At 40.0% G+C, this 23,709-nt stretch overlaps 1 protein-coding gene across 2 annotated transcripts in view; it reads left to right on the top strand.

The window, feature by feature from the left end:
* Window positions 1-4,020, top strand: part of HOOK1 (hook microtubule tethering protein 1) — a 65,178-nt gene extending 61,158 nt beyond the window's left edge. For both annotated transcript variants that reach the window (XM_046660869.1, XM_046660870.1), the window contains exon 22: window positions 522-4,020. In XM_046660869.1, coding sequence (XP_046516825.1) covers window positions 522-692 — 171 coding nt within the window. In that variant the 3' untranslated portion in view covers window positions 693-4,020. The remainder of the gene's footprint in view (window positions 1-521) is intronic.
* Window positions 4,021-23,709: the final 19,689 nt, after the last annotated feature.

The following is a 23,709-nucleotide window of genomic DNA, read 5'->3' as shown; positions in this document are numbered from 1 at the left end:
GACTTGTTCAGACACAAACTGCTGGGCTCACCTGCAGAGCTTCTGATGCGCTAGGGCTGGGTGGAGTCCAGGTGGAATATGCGTTTCTAACAAATTCTCACTGGTTCTAAGTCAATCCAGGGACCACACTTGGAGCGCCATTGATCTAAGCTGTTCTGTGGTGCTGTGTCTGCTCATAGTGGGTGGAATGATGGCCGAAACAGAAAAACATGCTTCGGAAACTTTTTTAAATTGTTGTATTTAAGTTTAAATCTGGAACATTTTAAGCTACTGTTCATAATAATCTCAAATTTAGTGATTTGAAATAGAGAAACTGGGTTTTATGTCTTTATTTTCAATCTTTCTTACCAGCATTACCATGTACAGATAAATTAGCTTCTGACCTCTTATTTTTTCTTACAAAAAATGAGGAGAACACCAACCTTATAGGATTGTTTTGAGGGTTAAACAACTTTATAGATGCGAATAGCACTTTGCACACTCTCAACAGTTATGTCATGTGCTCATTTGTTTCTGTGCAGAGTCTAGCCTTCCAGAAGCTGGGAATGGAATCTAGACTTGTGAGCGGCAGGGGTGCTGGCCAAGACGCTGGCACCTGCACCCCTGCGCGGTCTTTCCTGGCACAGCAGCGGCACGTCACCCACACCAGGAGAAACCTCTCTGTCAAAGTTCCTGCTGCGACAGCCGATTAAACTGCACGAGCAAACAAAACAGAAGTGCCCTTAACGTATTTTGTACCTTTCAACTCTCAGATTGTAAAAGAAGTTTATGATGCTGGATATCAGCTGTTTTAAAATCAAGATGCATGAAATTAATTTTGCCAGCTGACTTTGAAAACAAAATATAGAGTTAGCTCGCTCCCTGAGGGAGCACAGTGGAATAACTGGGGATGTAATTGAGCACCCACCTCAAGCAAACGTCTGTCCTTTGGGAGTATTATAACTTCAGATTGACCGTGTATATTTTAGGTTAATGTTTTGAGTTGTACTGGTAACTTGGTTAATTTGCAATGTGTAATCAGTCATGTGTAATTTAAACATATATCTATATTTGTTTTATTGTTTTGGTCCATATGAAAATAGCCTTGAGGTAGGCACATGGAGAACTATACTTGATATATACAGGTTTTACCTCTCTCTCTGATGCTGTCATTGAATGGTATATTTTATCATGTAATGGAAGATAGAACACTTGAAAGATTGGACTGCTGAAATGACTTTGTCATAGTAAAAGTGACTGACTGGAAATTTTGCAGATTCAGAAGAGGTCATAGTTCTCATATGTACCTACTGTAAACAGGGGCTTGTCTACAGTACAATTGAATTGTTGAGCTTATAGAAATGAACTGACTTTAATAGGAGATGACTGATGAAGAGCAAACTAAAAAGTATGCTCAAAGCATCGACTTACTTTTAATATAATTAATGAAGATTATAATTTTAGTGCTTTTAAGCATAAAATTATCTGGGCTTCTGCTATAAAAAGATGCCTAATAGTTTTACCTCTTCACCAAAAAGAGAGAGCACAGTGATGAAACACCTGGAAACAGCTTGATTTTGTTTACTGACTAAGGAATCTATCTTGGGCTGAGTTTATGGTATTGAGTTCATTTCTGCTCAAATCTCTTATTTTCAAAGGTGTTACTTTCTAATTCTTTTTTGTCATTTTTAAGAATCACACTTGGAAATTTTAGCTTAGTTGCGTTAAATCTGTGCCGCCCAATATTGTAGCCACAAGCCACATGTGGCAATTTAAATGAATTAAAATTAAAAATTCAGTTCCTTGATAGCACCAGCCACATTTCAAATCTTCTCTAGCCACATGTGGCTACTGGCTGCAGTATTGGACAGAGCAGATATGAAATATTTCCATCATTGCAGAAAGTTCTATTGGACAGCACCATACTAAATCTTTTTATAATAACTTGGAAATCCTCTGATGTTAGGCCACAAAAATAAAAAGAAGAAAAATGCTAGGACTATTTCAGATATGAAAAGGAATTGAATTGTCACGTAACCAGCATCTTGCATTCCTTACAGTTGAATACCTTACGTTGTGACGTTCATAGTCAGTCTTCCCGGTGCTGTTCAGCAGCTTCCTGCCTCTCAGCGTATGTATAGACAACTTTCTGCATACAGCAAACTTTCTGTGAAGGGACAGATGATCAACAGTTAGGCTTTGCAGGCCATATGACCTGTCACCAGCACTGGACCGCCGTTAAGTGTGGAGGCAGCGGCCGTGCACAGTGTGTAGACAAAACGGTTGAGGCTGTTTCAGTAGAACGTTATTTACTAAAACTGGTGGTAGGCCACGTTGGGCCTGCAGGCTCCAGACCTCTGGCCTGGATTTTATTCTCAGCCTTTCTTGGCAGATATGAGTATTGTTCCATTTACAGCATTATTCACTTAGATACTTGGTTTTTAGATTCTTTGTCCGTAAATTTTTTCTAATCACTGAAAATACAAGAATTTCATACGGTTTTGGGATCTCTGAGCTTAGGGAGCACCTGGCAGGATATTTTGCTTTATCAGGGTTCCTTCTGTTGACTACCTCTTAGAGTTTGATGTTTTTATCGGTGCAGTCAGATTGTTGGTTTGCATTTTTGTATCTGCTTGTAGTCGCTGCTTGCCGGCAACTTTTAGTGAAATAAAATAAGCCTTTGAAAATATTTTAGCATGCTAATTAAGGTTGTCTAAATATTATGGCTTTTTGGTATATTTTGGTCAATGTGCGTCATCTGCTCCTTCGGTGTTTACTACTTGCCTATATTGAGATTTTACCAGCTCTTCCAGCTCCCTTTTAATGGAATTTGTTGTAAAACGTCAATTTCAATAAATTAGTATTTTCACAGTTGAATTGCTCCTAACTTTTGATTATTATACTTGGAATTTCTAGATAATTGATACAATTTCTGAATAAGGATATAAGGCTAGATTCTTTTTTCTTAATAGAGAAAAAACAAATTTTGTGGTTTATCACTTTTCTAGTTGGTAGGTAGAATTTTGAGTGCTTGATACATGAGTATTTATGCAAGACTAATGTAATTTAAAGTTTTTTATTATTGTGACTAATGAAACAAATTCAGGGACTGAGCAGAAGTGAGATTCTTTTCCACATCTGGTTGAGGTAGGGAGATTGACGCCCTGTGGGTGGTAAAGCGTTGTAAGTATTTGTCATGAACCATGATTTTTACATGTCCATGTTGTAAGTGAGGCTAGAGTGCATTTACCAGGGAAGAGAAATTCAGCATTTTTACCTATTTTACCAGGAATGGAATGTCCCAGTGATGGTAAAGCAAAACCACAGACAAATTTGGAAAGGGTCTTTAATTTTGAGATTTGCTCTAAGATTAATATTCCTTTCTCCTTTTAAAATAAAAAGTGTATATGCTTATGACAATTGATGTTCATCCTGAGATTAACTTAATGTATTGAGAAATATTTGAAGTTCACTCTATTTTTTCAATGAGCAAGTCTGTTGAACTAATGATTTAGTATGGATTAAGAATTAATGTCTAGAAACATTAAGCTGAGGCTCCGTCGGGAGGATAATCATCATCTTTGATAACTGGCGCGCTGATTTGCAGCTGGGTAACGCTTCTACACCTAGACTGTGTCTGTGTTGCGGCACGTCTGGGCCTGTGGCCGCACTATGTCTGTGTGAGGTTCTCTGGATTTAATGAGAAACATCCATACGTAGAAATGTGTGTATCTGGTTGTATGCATACATTCTTATTATGAACCTGTGCATTGAGAAAATTAGCTTGGAAATCTGTAAAACAAAACCATAGAAGAAAATAGTGTGTAGTTATAAACTTGATGTAGCTTAAATGTAATGTTTAGTTTATAAAAGGTTATTCCTATTTTCTATGACAAAGACTTTGACACTTGAAAAATAGAAGCAATACTTGATTTATTTTTGTAAGTATTTAGGATATTATTTTAAATAAATTATTGTCTGATAACAATGTAATAGTTGTGAAATGTTTTAAGTAAATAAACTTTCTGATTCTGTGTCTTATGATTCTGATGGATTTTTAGTGGGTACAAGTGCTCATTTATTTTCTGCTTTAAATAAAGGACCTAAAATATTTAGATTGGCAAAGAATAATTGCATTAATTTAATTTTTCTAATTTTATGTTTCTTTTGAATTTTTTTGGTGTACAAGATGTATAAGTGATTTTTGTTGTGCCTTTTACATCTCCAGTTTCACCAGTGGAATTTAGACATTTTGTATTATCTTGGAAGCCAGAACATTTCTGGGTTTTCTTTGGCAGAGGCTGCTACTTATCCCTCGGTAGCCATTCTCCTCTTTTCCTTTATTAACAAAACCCCATATTTTATCTTGTTACATTTACCATCCAAGGGGGGAAAAGTAACTACTTCCCAGACTCCCTTGTAACTAGGTGGGGCCACTTAGCTAAGTTCTGGCCAAAGAGATGTGAAGAGTAGTGATATCTGCCTGTCAACAGAACAGGCATGCTTTCCTCAGCTCTCTTCCCTCCCCAGCTGGAATGCCATGTGACTGAAGGCACCCCTCGGGGACAGTGGAACAACGAGGGAGAAGGAACTTGGATCCCTGAAACCATCATTTAGCCATATCAGCTCTGGACTTCCAGCCCAGATTTCTCTCCTTTAAGCCATATTTTAAAGCTAATTTATTTTGGGATTTCTTTCTTCCAGTATCCTATTTCCCAATCTATGCACATTTGTCAAAATGAATTCTGAAATGAACTTTTAGAAAAGCACAGGTATTCCATGTTCTTGGAACGTCTTTGAAAAGTTTAATTCTGTTGCTGTTAATGGTTGCTCAATAAATATTTAATTACATGAATGAAGATAATGTGCCAGATATGCAAAGATTGAGACCGAAGGGAAGTCCCATCTCACTTTAGGTAGATCCTCATGATTCCAAAAGATCATGATTCTATAAAGTTAACTCTGGCCCAACATCACCATGTAATTTTGTGACTAGTTCACTAAGAGCAACCCAAAGCTCCAGACCTGCACATTGGATATTTAAACAGAAATGTTAATTAAATTGTATTCCCTCATTTCAGTCACGCATAGCTAGTGGCTCTGCTATTGGACATTGCAGATAAAGAGCATTTCTATCATCACTAGAAAATTCTGTTGGACAGCTCTGTTTTAGACGTCTAGGTCGAATGCACACGTTCTCCATCTCTCTGGAGTTCCAGGTGATATGGAGTCACAGCAATGCAGTGAAGTGAAACTTTCAGACATCACCCTGCACACAGTGACATGCTCAAGGATAGAGCTGCAGTTGGGTTCTTCTGCTGGCTGTGGTTTTGATGGTAAAACACTCCGTTCCCTTGCCCACTTGGGCTGCAGCAACTTGCTATCATTAAGTGGTAAAAGCTGCCATTTAGGCTTCTTGCTGCAACTCAAACATTCTCCTCTTCCATAAGTCCTTCCAAGATTTTAAACAAGGTGAGAGAGCCATTTTTCTAAAACTTTCAGTATCTTTGTCTTAGTGACCTTAATGTGACCCACTTTATTTTTTTAATGTGTCTGTCCCACTGGACTAAGTTTCTGGAGGTCAGGAGCCATGTCCGGTTCATCTGTTTCCCCTGCAGCACTTGGCACAGTATCTTGTACACAGTGAACAAATGTGTAATGGCGAAACTAGACTTGCTGGTGACGTACAGAATATTTTCTTTAGAAATCCAGTCTCAAGATACTCTGAAGAGATCAGGGGAGTGCATCGGAAGGAGCATCTGAATAGGCAAGAAATTAAGAGAAAAGGATTTGTATTTCCACCTTACAACTCACCAGCACAATCCCTGAGCCTCTCCCCTAGATTTATCACGTCATATTTTTATAACAGCTTTACTGAAATATCACTCACATGCCATATAAACTCTTTTAAAGTGTACAAGTTAGAAGTCTTTAGCATATTCCCAGTTGGGTGACCATCACCATTGTCTAATATTTTGAGTGTGTGTGAAGAAGATTGGCCCTGAGCTAACATCTGTTTCCAGATTTTTTTTATGTGGGACACCGCCACAGCATAGCTTGACAAGCGGTGCTAGGTCTGTGCCCAGGATCCGAACCTGCGAACCCCAGGCTGCCAAAGTGGAGTGCGCAAACTTAACCACTACACCACCAGGCCGGCCCCAACCATTCTCTAATTTTAAAACACTCTGTCACCCCAAGTAGAAACCCTTTACCCATTAAGAATCACTCTACACTCTCCCCTCCTCCTAGCCCTTGTTACCACCAATCTACTTCCTCTGCCAATTTTGGACATTTCATATGCACAGAATCGTACAAAATGTGGACTTTTGTGACCAGATTTTCCAGTTTAGCATAATGTCAAGGCTCATCCACGTAGTAGCGTGTATCAGTACTTCATTCCTTTTCATTGCCTAATATCATTCCGTTGTGTGGAATACCGCATTTTCTTTAGTCATTCGTCAGTTGATGGACGTGTGGGTCCTTAACACATTCTGGCTATTATGAATAATGCTGCTATGAATGTCAGGTCCAAGTTTTTGTGTGGACATGTGTTTTCAGTTCTCTTGGGTATGTACTGCTATTGTCTGAATGCTTGTGTCCCTCCAAAATTTCTGTGTTGAAATCCTAACCCGCAAGGTGATGGTAGTAGGAGGCGGGGCATTTGGGAGGTGATTAGGTCGAGAAGGCTTATGAACGGGATTAGTGCCCTTATAGAAGAGGCCTGGAAAAGCTCCCTTATTCTTCCAGCCTGTGAGGACACAGTGAGGTGGCACCATCCTTGAGTCAGAAGGTGGGCTCTCACAGGACACCAGATCTGCTGGCCCCTCAATCCCGGACTTTCAGCCTCCAGCACTGAGAAATAAATGTCTGTTTTTATAAGCTACCCAGTTTTTGGTATTTTTGTTATAAAAGCCCAAACTAAAACATATACCTAACAATGAAATTTCTGGGTCATATAATAAATCCATATTTAATATTTTGAGGAACTGCCAGACTGTTTTCTAAAGTGTGTGGAGTGTTTCTGAATTCCACCTGCAATGTATGAGGGTTGCAGTTTTTCCACATCCTCACCAACCCTTGTTATTGTCTGCCTTTATTTCTTTAGCTCTCCTAGTGGATGTGAAGCGGTCTCTCATTGTGGTTCTGATTTGCATTTCCCTAATGATCAATGAAGTTGACCACCTTTTCATGCTTATTGGTCGTTTGTATAGCAGCTTTGAAGCAATGTCTATCTAGATCCTTAGCTAATTTTTAATGGGTCTATTTGTGTTCTTGAGCTGTAAGAGCTCCTGATTTATTCTGGATCCAATCTCTCATTAGAATCACAAATAATTTTCTACCATCCTGTGCATCGTCTCTTCACTCTCTTGGACGTGTTTGTAGAACAAAAGTTTTTAATTTTGATGAATTCCAATTTATTAATTTTTTCTTTTTTGTTTATAGTTTTGGTGTCATATTTCAGAAACCCAAAGTCTGGAAGATTTACTTCTGTGCTTTCTTTTAAGGCTTTTATAATTTTAGCTTTTAAATTTAGTCTGTGATCCATTCTGAGTTAATTTTTGTATATTTGTGAGGTAGGGGTCCAACTTCATTCTGTTGCATGTGGATATCTAGTTGTCCCAGTACAACATGTTGAAAAGATTATTCTTTGTCCATTGAATTATCTGGGTACCCTTGTCGAAAATCACCTGACCATTCTTGTATGCTTTTATTTCTGAACATTCAGTTCTATTCCACTGATCTTTATCTTTACACTTATGCCAGTACCACACAATCTTGATCACTGCATCTTTGTAGTAAGATGTGAAATCAAGAAGCATGAGTCCCCCAAATTTAATTTTCTTTTTCAAGGTTGTTTTGGCATTTCCACACAAATTTTAGGATCAGCTTGTCAATTTCTGAATAAAGCCAGCTGGGATTTTGATAGAGATTGCTTGAATCTGAAGATCAATTGGGACAACACTGCCATCTTAACAATAATCAGCATTCTGATCAATGAACATGGGATGTCTTTCCATTTACTTAGGTCTTTAATTTCAACAATGTTTTGTAGTTTTCAGTGTACAAGACTTGTACTTCTGGTAAATTTTATGTAACTATTCGCTTTGTGCTATTGTAAATGAGATTGTCTACTTTCATTTTTGAATTGTTCATTTTTAGTGTATAGAAGTACACTTTATTTTTTGTGTACCGATCTTACTTTGTGCAATACAATCATTTTGAGTATCCCATTATAATTACTTTTATGTCTGAAAGGTCATTAGTGATGTCCCCTCTCTTATTCCTGATTTTAGTAATTTGAATCTCCTCTCTCTCTGTCTCTCTCTTTTTTTTGACAGCTTAGCTAAAGTTTTATCAATTTTGTTAATCTTTTCAAAGAATCAGGATTTGGTTTTGTTAATTATCTGTATTGTTTTTCTACTATCTATTTCATTTATTTCCACTCTATGTTATTTCCTTCTTCATTTGTGTAATTTGCTCTTCTTTTTTGTGTTTCTTAAGGCAAAAGTTAGGTTATTGATTCAAGATCTTCTTATTTAATGTAATCATTTACAGTTGTAAATTTCTTTCTAAGGCCTGTTTTAGCTGCATCCCATAAGTTTTGTGTTTTTGTTTTCATTTATCTCAATGTATTTTCTAACTTCACTTGTGATATCTTCTTTGATCCATTGGTTATTTAGGCATGTCTTATTTAATTTTAAGTTACTGTCTAGGGTCCTTTCATTTCAGCCTAAAGGATATCTTTAGTATTTTTTGTAGGAGATATGCTAACAAAAAATTCTCTGTTTCTGTTTATCATGGAATGCCTTATTCCTCCTTCATTTTTGTAGGGTAGTTTTGTTGGGGTATAGAGTTGTGTGGTTGATAGGTCTTTTTCTTTTAGCATGTTGAATATGTAATCTCATTGCCTTTTGGCATCTGTGATTTTAGATGAGTACTCAGCTGATAATCATTGAGATGACACACTTTCTCCTATTGCTTTGAAGATTCTTGACTTGTCTTTGGCTTTTGACAGTTGGCCTATGATGCATATAGGTGAGGATCTCTTCAAATTTACCCTACATGGAGTTTATTGATTTTCTTAGATCTGAAAATTAATGTTTTTCATCAAATATGAGGAAATTTAGGCCATTGTTTACTCAAATGTTCCTTCTTCCCTTTCTATCCTCTCCTCCGGTATTCCCATTGTGCCTCTGATGGTGTCCACAAATCTCCAAGGCTATGTTCACATTTCTTCATTATCTTTTTTATTCTGATCCTCAGACTACATAATCTTAATTGTTAATCTTTACATTCACTCATTTCTCCTTCTGCCAGGTCAGATTTGCTTCTGAGCCCCTCTAGTAAATTTTTTCCTTTCACTTATTGTAGTTTCAACTCTAGAATTTCTGGTTAGTTTTTTAAAATAATTTTTGTCTCCCTATTTTGATTTTCTATTCAATGAGAAATCATTCTCATACTTAACTTTAATTCTTTAGATGTGGTTTCTTGAGGTACTTGAAACACACTTAGAAAAGCATTTAGGTAAGCAAGATACTGGAACAGGAGACTCTGAACTTGCCCTCCACTCTGGGACTCTATGAATGAACTGCTATACATGGATCAATACCTCTGAGAGAAATCCAGAAACTAGTTAAGAGACTCCTTAACACTAGGTGACTAAGAAAATATCTACATTGAAAGAGGTAGGAAAAGCTGAGACACACTCTTGCCATAACCGCCTCCCCCATCCCCCCACTAAGTGCCCTACAATTGAGAGGAAACCGCCAACTACCAGCTTCTCCCTGAGGAGTGAAGGGTTTGGACTGCATATTTAGCATCCAAACTTCCTATGGCTTCTACTTTAAAGATTAGCTTTGAACTCGCCCATCTCTGGGAGTTGATGGTGCCCGGCATTTGCTAGTCCTCTGGGACCTCAGAGAACAAAGAGGCACTTTTAAATGGGTGCACGAGCAGTTTCCAGGGCTCTTCCCCCAGCTCAGTGCTGAGGGAGCAATGAATTTTACTTCCAAGCTTGAGTTTGACTGCACATCTAGCACTCTGGCTTTTCCAGCTTCTGCCTAAGGGTCTGACTTCTAACTAGCCAGTCTCTAGGAGTTGACAGGGCTTGGAATTCCCTAGTCTCCCAGGGTCTACAGAGAAAGAGTTTTGAAGGGCCCTGCAGAGTCTTCAAATGACGACTACTTTCAGTTCACTCCAGCAATAAAACCCAGTGCCTGGCATCTCTCTGGAAGAGGTTAGACTGCATACTCCTTCCCTGAATTTTCCAGTTGCTGTCTAAGAGTCTGACTTCTAACTTGCCTGTCTCTTGGAACTGACAAGTCAGGCAACAACTAATCTCTTGGGAGTTTGAATGGGTGTGTGGGCACTTCCTGTGGCTCCTCTCCCCAGGCTGCCACAGCAATAAAATAAAGCCACCCGTCTCTCCCTAGGAGGACTTGTACTGGGTTTTAACCCAGCTGTCTATGAAAGCTAATATGACACAGCATTTGCTTGGACTCTGGAGGCAAGAGAGAACAAAGCAGCCTATTGAAAGAGTGTGTGTTCTAAACAAGGGTATGGGAATTTACCACAGCTCCTCTCTGCAGGTCAGTGCAGAGCAACTGAGCAGTAAACTCCAGCCTCTCCCTGAGAAGAGGACCAATTGGATTACACTTAGTGCCCCAACGTTTCCAGCTTCTATGTGAGTGACTGGCTTCTATCTCATCTGTCTTGAGGCACTCAAGGGACTTGGCATACCCTATCTTTCTAGGGGCCACTAGGAAGAAAGATGGCAGTTAGAACAAGTACAGAGGTTTGAGAGAACCCTGAATCTCTTGCAAGGCTGATTGGTGAGGTTAATGTCCTGTAAGAGGCCAGTTCGTGAAGGCTAGGGGACATGTGTGTTCTATCTAATACACAGAAACCAACAGAGAGAGTCAAGGAAAACTAAGAGAGAGAGAAATACATTCCAAATAAAAGAACGAGCTAAATCTCCAGAAACTAACCCTAATAAAATGGAGATTTGTGACTTACAAATGAAAAAATGACTTTCCTGACAGAGAATTATAAATGATGGTCATAAAAATGCTCACCCAAGGCCAGGAGGCAAACCATGAACAATGTGAGAATTTCAACAAAGAAATAGAAAATATTAAGTAGTACCAAACAGAAATCATAGAGCCAAAGAACACAGTAACTGAACTGAAAGATCCAACATCAGACTAGATCAAGCAGAAGAAAAGATCAACCAGCAAGGATGGGTCACTGGAAATCACCCAGTAAAAGGGCCGAAGAGAAAAAAGAATGAAAAGGAGTGAAGATAAATAGTTTAAGGGATTTATAGGATACTCATTATGCCAGTCCCAGAAGAGGAGAGAGAAAAGAGCAGAAAACTCATTCAAAGAAATAATAGCTGAAACCTCCCAAACTTGGGAAAAGAAACAGACATCGAGATTCACAAGGCCCAAAGGACACCAAATGACATGAAAAAGACCCACATTAAGACACATTATAATCAAATTGTCAGAAGTTAAAGACAAAATTTTGAAACACCAAGAGAAAAGTGACTTGTTACATACAGGGGACCCCCCATAAAACCATAAGAAGATTTTTCAGCAGAAATCTTGCAGTTCAGAAAGGAGTGAGATAACATGTTCAAAATGCTGAAAGAAAAAACCTTCCAACCAAGAATACTATACCTAACAAACCTGCCCTTCAAAAATGAAGGGAGATAACGATTTTCTCAGGTAAACAGAAGCTAAAGGAGTTCATCACCACTAGACCTGCCTGACAAGAAATGCTGAAGGGCGTTCTTCAAGTTGAAATGCAAGGGTGCTAAACAGAACCAGAAGGGCATAAGAAACTATGAAACACATTGGCGAGGGTAGATATATAGACAAAAACAGAATATCATATTACTATAAAAGTGATGGGTAAATCACTTTTAGTTCTAGTATAAAAGTTAAAAGACAAAAGTATTAAAAATAAATGTAACATATTAATGGTTACACTATATAAATAGATGTAAATTGTGACATCATTAGCACATAATGTGGGCAGAAGAGATGTAAGAGTGTAGAGATTTGTTTGCAAGTGAACTTAAGTTGTGATCAGCTTAAAATAGACTGTTATAACTATATTTTCTGTAAGCCACATGTTAACTACACAGAAAATACTTATAGAAATTACACAAAGAAAAAAGAAAAAGGAATAAAAGCCTACTAAGACAGAAAAATGACAAAACACAAAGGAAGACAGCAGGAGAAAAAATAGAAAAGAACTACAAGACAAATCAGTTAACAAAATGGTAATTGTAAGTCCTTCCCTATCAATAATTATTTTAAGTGTAAATTGATTAAACTCTCCAATCAAAAATATAGAGTGACTGAATGGATAAAAAACCAAGACTATATGCTGTCTACAAGAAACTCACTTTAGATTCAAGGACACACATAGGCTGAAAGTGAAGGAATCTTAGAAATGGAAGATATTCCTTTAATTTGGAACCAAAAGAAAGCAGAAGTGGTTACACTTATATCAGACAAAATAGATTTCAACTCAAAAGCTATCTCTAGAGACAAAGAGGGTCATCCTAGTGATAAAAGGGCCAATTCAGCTGGAAGCTATAACAATTTTACACATATATGCACTGAACATCAGAGCATCTAAGTGCAGAAAGCAAATACTGGAAGATCTGAAAGTAGAAATTGACAGCAGTACAATAATAGTAGGAGACTTCATTATTTCACTTTGGAGTAGGATAGGACATCTAGAAGGAAAATCAATAAAGAAACAGCTGACTTAAATAGCACTGTAGGTCAAATGAACCTAACAGACATATACAGAACTTTTCATCCCAAAGCAGAAGAATACACATTCTTCTCAAGCACAGAACATTCTCTAAGATAGATCACATGTTAGGCCATAAAACAAGTCTTAACAAATTTAAGAAGATCAAAATCATACCAACTATCTTTTTTGACCACAAGAGAATGAAACTAGAAGTCAATAACATCAAGAAAATGGGAACATTCATGAACATGTGGAAATTAAACAACACGTTCTTGAATAACAATTGGGTCAGAGAATTAATCAAAAAGAAATTTAAAAAATACCTTGAGACAAATGAAAATGAAAACACAACATACTAAAACTTATGAGATGCAGCAAAAGCAGTACTAAGAAGGAATTTGATGATAAATGCCTACATTAAAAAAATAGGAAACATCTCAAACAACATAACTTTACACCTTAAGGAACTGGAAAAAGAAGAAGAAACTAAACCCAAAGTTAGCTAAAAATTAGAGCAGAAATACATCAAATACAGCATAGAAAAATGATAGAAAAAATCAATGAAACTAAGAGTTGGCTTTTTGAAAAGATAAAATCAAACTCTTAGATATACTAAGAGAAAAGAGAGAAGTTTCGAGTAAAACCAGAAATGAAAGGGGAGAGAGACGTTGTAATGGATGCCTCAGAAATAAAAAGGATCATAAGGGACTATAATTATATGCCAACAAGTTGGATAACCAAAAAAAGGATAAATTCCTAGAAAAAAACCTACCTCGACTGAATCAAGAAATAATGGAAAGTCTGAACAGACCAATAATAAATAAGGAAAATGAAGCAATAATCAAAAACTTCCCCACACAGAAAATCCCAGGGCCAGATGGTTTCATGGGTGAATTCTACCAAATATTCAAAAATAATACCAATCCTTCTTAAGCTCTTTCAAAAAACAGAAGAGAAGGGAACACTTTCAAACTCATTTTATGAGGCCAGAATCATCTTGATTCCAAAGCCAGACAAAGACATCATAAGAAAAGAAAACTACAGGCTAATATCTGTAATGAACATAGATGCAAAAATCTTCGATAAAATACTAGTAAACCAAATTCAATAGAGCATTGAAAGGATTATACACCATGATCAAGTGGGACTTATCCTCAGGATACAAGGATGGTTCAACACATGCAAATCAATGAATTTGGTTCACCACATCAACAGAAGAAAACATAAAAATCCCATGATCATCTCAGTAGACAAAGAAAAAGCATTTGACAAAATTCAATATCTATTCATGTTAAAAACTCTCAGCAAAATTGGTATGGAAGGAAATTACATCCACACAATAAGGCAATATATGAAAAGCTCACAGCTAGTATCATAGTTGAGGGGAGAACTGAAAGCTTTTCCTCTAAGAACTGGTACAAGGCAAAGATACTGACTCACCACTTCTATTCAATATAGCCCTGGAAATCTTAGAGCAATTAAAAATGAAAAAGAAATGAGGCATTTAAATTGGAAAGGAAGAAGTAAAATTATCTCTTTATGCAGATTACATAATCATATGTGCAGAAAACACTAAAGACTCAACAACAACAAGAAACTGTTAGGGCTAATAAACAAATTCAGTAAAGTTGCAAGATAAGAATCAACATACAAAAATTGGTATTTCTGTATACTAACAATGAATTATCCAAAAAGGAAATTAAAACAATTCTATTGACAATAACAACAAAAAGAATAAAATACTTAGGAATAAACTTAATCAAAGAGGTGAAAGACTTGTACACAAACTATAAAAAACAATTAAAGACGACACAGATAAAAGGAAAGACATCCATGTTCATGGATTGGAAGAACTAATATTGTAAAAATGTCCATGCTACCCAAAGTGATCTACAGATTCAGTGCAAAACCTATCAAAATCTCAATGGCATTCTTTACAGAAACAGAATAATCCTAAATTCATATGGAAGCACAAAACACCCCAAATAGCCAAAACAATTTTGAGCAGAACCAAGCTGGATGCATCACACTTCCTGATTTCTATAGGAATCTATAGCTATAGAAGTCAAAACAGTATGTTACTGGCATAAAAACAGACGTATATACCAATGGCCCAGAAATAAATCTACACATTTATGGTCAACTGACCTTCAACAAGAGAGCCAAGAACACACAATGGGGAGAGGATAGTCTCTTCAATAAATGTTGTTGAGGATCCCAGATAAACACAGAAGAATGAAATTGGACCCTTATCCACACTATATACAAAAATCAACTCAAAATGGATTAAAGACTTAAATGTGAGACCCGAAACTGTAAAAATACCAGAAGAAAACATAGGAAAAAGCTTTTTGACATTGGTCTCGGCAATAATTTTTTGGTCATGACACCAAAAGCACAGGCAACAAAAGCAAAAATAGACAAGTGAGACTACATCCATATAAAAACTTTTGCACAGCAAAGGAAACAACCAACAGAGTGAAAAGGCAACCTATGGAAGGGGAGAAAATAGTTGCAAAGCATGTACCTAATAAAGAGTTAATATCCAAAATATATAAGGAACTCATACAACTCAATTAAATGGGGTCAGGAAAGTAAAGGAGCCTGTTTAATTAAGAAGCAAAAGTTCATAAATGTAAAACCTGGAATTGAATTCGGGCCAGCCTATCTCCAAAGCCCTGACCCCTCGTTCATCTGACTCCCCATGCAACCCCCCTGAGTCTTGTAATGTTGTTTTATGTGCGTCAGAGTTCTGTGGTATCTCTGCACTCGATGTACCAGGCGAAGAGCAGCCTCTGCTCTGACCCTGGCTGCTGGAACAGGCACCATCAATAACTCAGTGCCTGTCCTTGAAAGCGACTCTCTACATTTGACCCTTTCTTCAAGCTTAATTTGATTTTGTATCTGTTTCAAAAGCAGAGGGAAAAGTTCTTAGCTTTTCAGAGCAGAACAAATAGTTCACAGTGAATGCATAAAACCACAATGTGACCCAGATACTACAACATACCAATCCAGGGACATCAGCCTGTTCTTGAGAAATAAGCATGGGGAAATGGAATAGGTGACCATTCCAGAAAGCCAGCTGAGAAATGAAATGGAAACAGTGAGGTAAGAACAGGCCTATACTCCTCCACTGTGTTCCTGAAGAGCTGTAACAGAAGTCTGCATCAGGACTAAAAAAAAGATCATTGGTGTGAGGTGACAAGAGCAGAGGAGTAATGGCAGAGATCTAATTTCGGGCAATAGGTCCAATCTAGCACGAGCCCACAATGACTCTACCTTATTTTACTCAGTAACTCACTATTTATTGAGTTCTACCGTGTTCCAGGCACTGTTCTTGGTACTGAACAAGACAGATACTGTTCCTGCCCTCAAGGATTGTATCAGTTAACTATTGCTATGCAACAGTGCACCTCAAAACATACTGGCTTAAAACAACAAACATTCATTAACCCAAAAATCTAAGGTTGGCAATTTAGGCTGGGCTCAGTTGGGCAGTCCTTGTCTCAGCTGGGATGGCTCATGTATCTGCATTCTGCTGCTGGATATGCTTGGGTCCAGCTTCTCTCAGATGATTTATGCACAGCTCTGGGGGTTGACCAGCTGTCAGCTAGGGCAATGTGACAGGAATGACTGGGTCACACGCTTTTCATCATCCCTCAGGGTAACATGGGTGTAAATGGTGGTAGCAGAGTTCCAAAAGAGCAGGCAGAAGCACAGAAGATGTCTTGAGCCCTAGCTCAGAAAACTCACGTCATCACGTTCTACTAGTCAACACTAGTCAGCAGGCCAGCCCCGCATTAATGGGAATGTAAATAGCTTTCGTCTCTTGAGGGGAGAAGTCATAAAGGGGCACTAAAGTGATGTAAACACAGGGAGGGGAATTATTAGGGACAATTTTGCAAATATTCTCAGCCAATCTTAAGTTCCAAACAAACTACAACAATATGATGAAACTTCTGTTTCACACTATGAGAGTATCTGGCACTGGACCAGCCCTTTCGCTACAAACAACCAGAAAAGTAAGCAAAGTAAATAAACATAAGTTTTCAAATACTGGAAAACTGACAGTTCAGGACTGTGATCCCCAAGAGAAAGGGACAAATGAACTGAGCTCTACAATCTCTTTGACTTTATGCCTAAAGCATTTACTTGACCCCATTACAAGAAGCGGGGGAATCAGAACACAATTGTCTCATTGTGCTAAGATGAGAAAATACAGATTGGAATTTAGGGTGATGACATGGCCAGAATTGGTAGGGCAGAAATCAGAGAGGAGGAAGCTATGCCAAGAAAGAGCTCCATAAATATTCAGAGAGATCAACTAAATACCAGACTGCGCATATGCAGGGTGAGATTCCATGAGGCTGGCCAAAGAATATCTACTACGGATAAAACAACTGCCAGAGAGCTACCAGCTTATTGACCACCATGACTTTACGTGGTTGGAACTATTTGAATTCTGAAGAATGGAGAGACCATGTTGGACACCTTAAGTGACCAGTTGAGGCCCTAGAAGGCCTCTTTAGGAACCCTAGAACAAAAGCTGCCCTAGAACCACTCTAACAAAGCTATAATACAAGCCTCAAAAAGATCAAGGTGTTCTTCAGGTAAATTAACTGACTGTCAAAAAAACTCAACACTCTTTAAAAGAAGACAACATAATCCAAACGCTCAACAATGAAAATTTTACATAGCTAATCCATAATTACTAGACATATGAAGAAGTGGGAATATGAGACCCATAACCAGGAGAAAAATCAGTTAATAGAATCAGACACAAAAGTGACAGAAATGATGCAGATATCAGACAAAAACTTTTAAATGGATATGATAAATGTATTCAAGGATTTATAGGAACATATGAAAATATCTGAGAGAAATGTAAAGTATAAAAATAAGAATTGGTACTTTTGGATTGGAAAAATAAAATACATGAAATAAAAAAATAATGGATGTGCTTAATGGCAGATTAGACACTTTGGGAGGAAAAAAGTGAACTTGAAGATAGGGCAATAAGGTCACTGAAATTCAATCAGGACAAACAGAGAGAAAATTATACAAATACTTGTTATAACCAAGCTGCTGAGGAGTAATGATAAAGAAAAAACCCCTTAAAAATAGCCAGGGGCTGGCCCTGCAGCCTAGTGGTTAAGTTTGGCGTGCTCTGCTTTGGTGGCCTAGGTTCAGTTCCCAGGCATGGACCTACACCACCCATCAGTGGCCATGTTGTGGTTGTGACCCACATACAAAATAGAAAAAGATTGGCACAGACGTTAGCTCAGGGTGAATCTTCCTCAGCAAAAAAAAAAAAAAAAAAAAAAAAGTCAGAGAACAAAAGATCCATAAAGAATAGGCAAACAAAGATATGAATCATTGTGGACTTTTCATCAGAAACAATGTAAGCTAGAAAATAATGAACTGACATCTTCAAAGAGCTAAAAGAAAAATCTGGTTAATCTAGAATTCTATATCTGGTAAAACTTGTTCTTCAAAAATGAAAGCAAAATAAAGATTCTGTGACATTAAAAAAAGAAGAAGGATAAACATGGAGAGAATCCAGGGCACAATGTATTACACTGGTTTTCCAGAGAGGTGAAGTGGGGAGGGGAATCAACCTGCAGGACTTTATTGACACATCCCTCCCCATGAAGATTGTTATACAGTGATGAAAGGTGTTGTGAGGCTGCATATGTTTCCGAAGTTTTCCTTTGGTACCCATCCACAGTGGGAAACACCAGTGTAAACTTATTTGTCTGTTTATAATCCCCCATACCCCACTGCTATCAGCAGTGGACTGTGAGCTCTAAGAAGAGACAGGTCTGTACCTCCCGGGACAACCACTGTCTACCTGGCTCATGGTATGTGCTGAATAAATCATTGTTGAATTTACTTGAAAATACTATTTATGTGAGATGTGGTTCCAAAGCACAGCTCTATCCACTCTTTCCAAGCAGAAATGACAATTCCTAACTTTCGGTTTTTCCATACTTAGCAGACACCACAAGAGTACATGGATATTGAGGGAAGCAATACAATTTTATCGAGTAAGAAAATGTTAACTTATTAACCATACTGTAGGATGCTGCCATTCATCCAGAGCTGATCAGAGCATCATGAAGGAGCATCTTCCATTACAAATAGATTTACTTTCAGAGACTTAATGGCAGAAACACCAGTGTACACATGTGATGATAGAATAAAAGTTAAAATAAAGAATCCTTCATGAAGTGTCTCACAGCTCTCTAAATCTTTGGTTCAATCTCTGCTCCATTTACAGGCCTGTCCTGTCTGTGCTGTCCACAGTACTCACCTTGGGACACAGCAAGATTCTGAAGTTCCCTGTGGGCCATTCACCTAAACGTTCATTTAACACAGAAAGAGAAATAGCATTCATCAAGGTCTTACTGTGGGCCGGATACTATATTTGCAACAGGATATGAAAATGGGGTTCCTCCTTTCTCAGTTTCAGCTGGAGTCCCAGTTGCTGCAATCAACTAGTACATGCCAAGTGCTGGTGCAGCCCACAGTTCCAAGGAAGGCACTTGAAACCCTATGCAGGTCACGTCCTCCGCATCCGAAAACTGTGTTTGTGCCCCTTGTAGCCCAATGCCTACAGAGAGGGTCATAGTAGTTGAGAATTAAGGGAAAAGGGAGAGAGACTTCTGTGGTAAGGGGTGACAGAGGCTGTCTCTTTGAGCAGACTTGAATCAGGCTGCTCTAATTCCTGTCGGCCTTGACCTTGGTGTCTGTCCTTGCTGGGCTTGCAAGTTGTAGCAAGAATCTTGTTAAGTTAGTTTCGAGAGAACTCCCCACCCTCAATATCCAATCTCCCGGCCCGCCTTCAGCAGGAATCTTGTCAAGTCAGTTTAGCCAGAGTCCTCCCTTAGTCCTGGTGTTTCCTCTGAGTGATTTTCTGTGCACTCACCCGCACCCTGCTCCTTGGCTCTAAATGGCCACTTGTCAGTGCTGTCTTTGGAACTGGGCCCAGTTCTATACCAAAGTCTTTTCGTCTATTGCAGTAGTCCTGAATAAAATCTGTTTTGCCACTTTACTACTGTTGGTTTTCTTTGACAGGAGGGCCCTCCTTACTTCCTACCATCTCCTGTGAGGGAGGGAAGGGGCATAGTTTCTGCTCACCAGGTGAGCAGTTCAACCAAGAGGGAGTTACCTGTGCCTTGTGGAGGTCCCAGAGTACCAAGAATCAGTGCTCCATGAGGCTTTCAAACTTCCTATAGGACAGAGACTGGGTAAGCCATCTGTGGTGATGAGAGGGCTCTTTGGGGAGGGAACTCCACACTGTGCGACTGCAGGGGAGGAAGAAGTACTCCTCTACCCTCTAGGTCCTTCTGGCTGGTCTATGAATTAAATTGACATGAGACACAATAACAGGAGAAAATCAAAGTTTAATAACATGTATACATGGAAGAAACCCAGGAAAACTGAGTAACTTGCCAAAATAGCTGAAGCCACCACCTTAAATATTATCTTCGGTTAAAGACAAAGGACAAGGTTGAGGGTAGTGGTTTGGGACTACAAAGAGGAGAAAGGCAATTTATACAGAGATGGAAAAGCAACTGTTTGATACACAGTGTTTGCTGGGCCATCTATAGACTATGTGACCCGAGGGAGAGAACTTGGATAAAAATGGGCTCAGCGAGGATCCTCCCAGTGTATTATACCCAGAGTTATCTATGACGGTGACTTGTCCTGGCGACAGGCCTTCTAACTCAAATTCTTTTAGGCACTTAGGGGGAAGGTCCAGGTTTCTTTCAGAGTCTTTTGTCCTCAAAAATAATCAAGCCAAGAGATATGTTTTGGGTGGTCAATTCTGATGCCCCACATCAACTTTGGCACAATGTGACAAAGATGTGGGACTTAAGGTGGACCCTGTGGCACAGCAATCTTGGGGCCATCTTGGATCCCAGCAAGAGGACTGCCTCGAGGGTAATATGGCCTAAAGAGGCGCTGAATTAGCAGATGCCCAAGAGTGAGAGAAGGACGTGAGCTAAAGGAGCAGCACATCCAGCTCCAGGGCACTGTATGATGGTCTTGAAGGAGGCAGCACATGGCACAGGGAGAAGTGCTGGCTGCACCCCCAGCTACCTCGCCCGGAAACCTTCCAGTTCTAAAACTGGGTTGCGCAGCTGAGTTAAATTAGGAAGTTATGTAAATTGTGTACTCACTGGCCGGCAAGTTGTAATGACCAAAATAAGTTCTTGGGAATGAATGTGACAAGAGGGGCATGTGTTATCTAAGAGTGAGGAGAAAAGTGATGGGCCCTGCCCAAAATTTCATTCAGAGGCAAAAAGGAGTAGTTCACAGAGTAGTGGGGGCTTGGTGGAGGAAGTAGTTTGTTTTTCCTTGTTCCCTATTGAATCCCAGGCCATCAATCTGCTACGCAGACAGGATTCCATGTTTGTGAATTTTATACTCACCACCACAGAGTGAGGTGTGTTTTTTTTTTTAAAGATCGGCACCTGAGCTAACATCTGTTGCCAATCTTTTTTTCTTTTCTTTTCGTCGTCTTCTCCTCCCCAAAGCCCCCCAGTGCATAGTTGCATATTCTAGTTGTAGGTCCTTCTGGTTGTGGCATGTAGGACGCCGACTCAGCATGGCCTGATGAGTGGTGCCATGTCTGTGCCCAGGATCCGAACCAGCGAAACCCTGGGCCGCTGAAGCAGAGTGTGCGAACTTAACCACTCAGCCACACAGCCGGCCCCCAGAGTGAGGGTTTTACCCTCAAACCCATGTTTTAGAGGAAGAAAATGGAAGCTTGCAGGGTTAAAATTCTTGCTCCAAGTCACAGTAAGGGGTTGAGGAGAGACAAAACTGGATGTCCCTCTCAGACACTCATCTCTAATGCCCTCCCCCTTCCCTCTCGGTAGCCTAGCAGTAAGCTGGATCCGATGCTGGTCAGCTCAGGGGCAGAACAGCTTGACACCAGACCTAAAGCTCTGGAGTCCCCAGTTCTGACAAAGCTGCCTCCTCACCCAGGAAGCTGTCCTTGTTACCCAGACAGGCCCCCCGCCAGCCCGTGCCTCCTGTCATACATACACAGGGCATTGTGAAGCAGTTCCTCTGTGGAACCCCTCCCCGGTGCCTGCACTCCAGCTGTGCTCAACCTGGCACATTTCCCTAGGAACTTGGGGTTCCTGCACACCCTGCTTCTTCTCTGCTCCTGAGTCCTCTGCTCTCCAGCCTCATTTTAAGTTTACACCGCAGCCTGCGTGTGTGTGTCTCTCCACAGGACAAGGCTGGAGAGAAGTTTCACAGCCTGGGTTGCTTTCCAGTAAAGTCTGTGTCTCGTCCACAGCCACAGAAAACGTCATATGCCTGCGCACTATGTGTCAGGCACCCAGACAAAGGAAGAGGGTAGGGGCCCTGGAGCTTCCAACATAGAAAGGGACTAAGAGTTACAAAAGTGCAGATAACAAAATCTTCCATATTCAAATGAGTTTTGAGAAAAAAGGGAGACATTTCACGTGGCCAAAAAATTCAATTACTCCCAATCATCAATTCCTCAAGGTTTCTGGTTAATTGTGGTCACACTCTGCTTGGCTTTGGGGCCCATTCCATCCAGTAGGTCAGGGTGAGCACCCAGTGGTTTTACAGTTACTCCCCAAGGCGTGGTGAACCCCGGCCCATCCAGAATCACAGACAATGCAGAGCAGAGCAAGAATGGAACTGAGAGATGACTTTGACAGAGTCCTTCATTTTCCCAGTGAGGAGCCTGAGCATATAATATAAAGTATTTTGTAAAGTAGAAGTCTCCTCCTTGGGTGATCTGATTGGAGGGGCAAAAAATGGAATACAAGCTGTTCGGGAAGTTCAAGGCCTGATTTGGTTGGTCTTCTTCTAGGACTATCATTTGGGTGTTTTCTAGAGATGCAGCTTTCCAGCAGGTTACAAAGAAAGTGCGCCCGGGTGGGGGTGGGTCCTTACTTCCCATTCTTCTACAAGGCAAGTGGGACCAAGTCCTGTTCCCACACATTAGGAAACCCAATCCTTTCTTCCAGAAGTACCCGTGGCTCCCAGACAAGCTCAGGCCAGCTCCAGCCAAACTCTCTCTCTCCCCCTAACTCTGTTTCCCTTTCCAATGGTGTCCATTGAATTTGCTTTTCTCTGCAGCCCAAACAACAGAAAAGAAAAGCCCTATGGTCTCATGGCCCACTTGGCTCTGAGCTGTTCACATCATTTGGGACTAACAGAAAAAGCCCTTCTGTACAGTCGAGTCCCGTTTACCGGTTTGTGTGTGTGTTTCCGGGCACTGGGCTGCTGTCAAAGCTCTGTGGAGCATCAGTGTGACCTGGCCTCGCATTTCACGGCCACTACGTCCCCTCAGCGACTCACGCAGGAGGGTCAGGTCGAGCAGGACTCCAGCATTTCTGGGTCCCCACCAAAAAATACTCTACCAGGCGCCTCTGAGTTTACGCTGGTGATACGTGCCCTCAAAGGCTGACAATCTATTGGCCAGAAAAGACCACACCCACCACACAGTAAATCCAACGTGAAAGGGCTTGGGAATAATTGGTTGATAAAGGACTTGAACCAAGAAGGTCTCTTTAAAGATAGGAAGTATTTCCACATTTGTTCCCCAAACCTGCTTTCCAGGTTTATTTATCGTGGTCACACTCTACTTGGTCTTGGATCTAAGGCCAAGGTAGTGTTTCCTTAGGTAAAGCACAGACGCCACTTCTTCCCAGAAGCCTGCCTCATATCCGAATAGGGAGTGCCTGCCCTGCGGACTGGACTGCCCGAGGCCCCGTTCGGAGGCAGGAGCCAAATAAATCTCCCACAGCGCTGCCAAGAGTGAGCGCCTTCACGGCCAACCTCTGCGGCCACCCCAGGGCCCAAGGCGCCACCCTCACCAGCCACGTGGTGTCACCTGGACCCGAGCCCTGTCAACAGGCCAGAAGTCAATCCACGGTGAAGGAAGGAAGCAGACCACAGCTA

This window comes from Equus quagga, chromosome 5 (assembly GCF_021613505.1).
Source record: "Equus quagga isolate Etosha38 chromosome 5, UCLA_HA_Equagga_1.0, whole genome shotgun sequence".
Lineage (NCBI taxonomy): Eukaryota > Metazoa > Chordata > Mammalia > Perissodactyla > Equidae > Equus > Equus quagga.
This window is presented reverse-complemented; position numbering and strand designations above follow the sequence as displayed.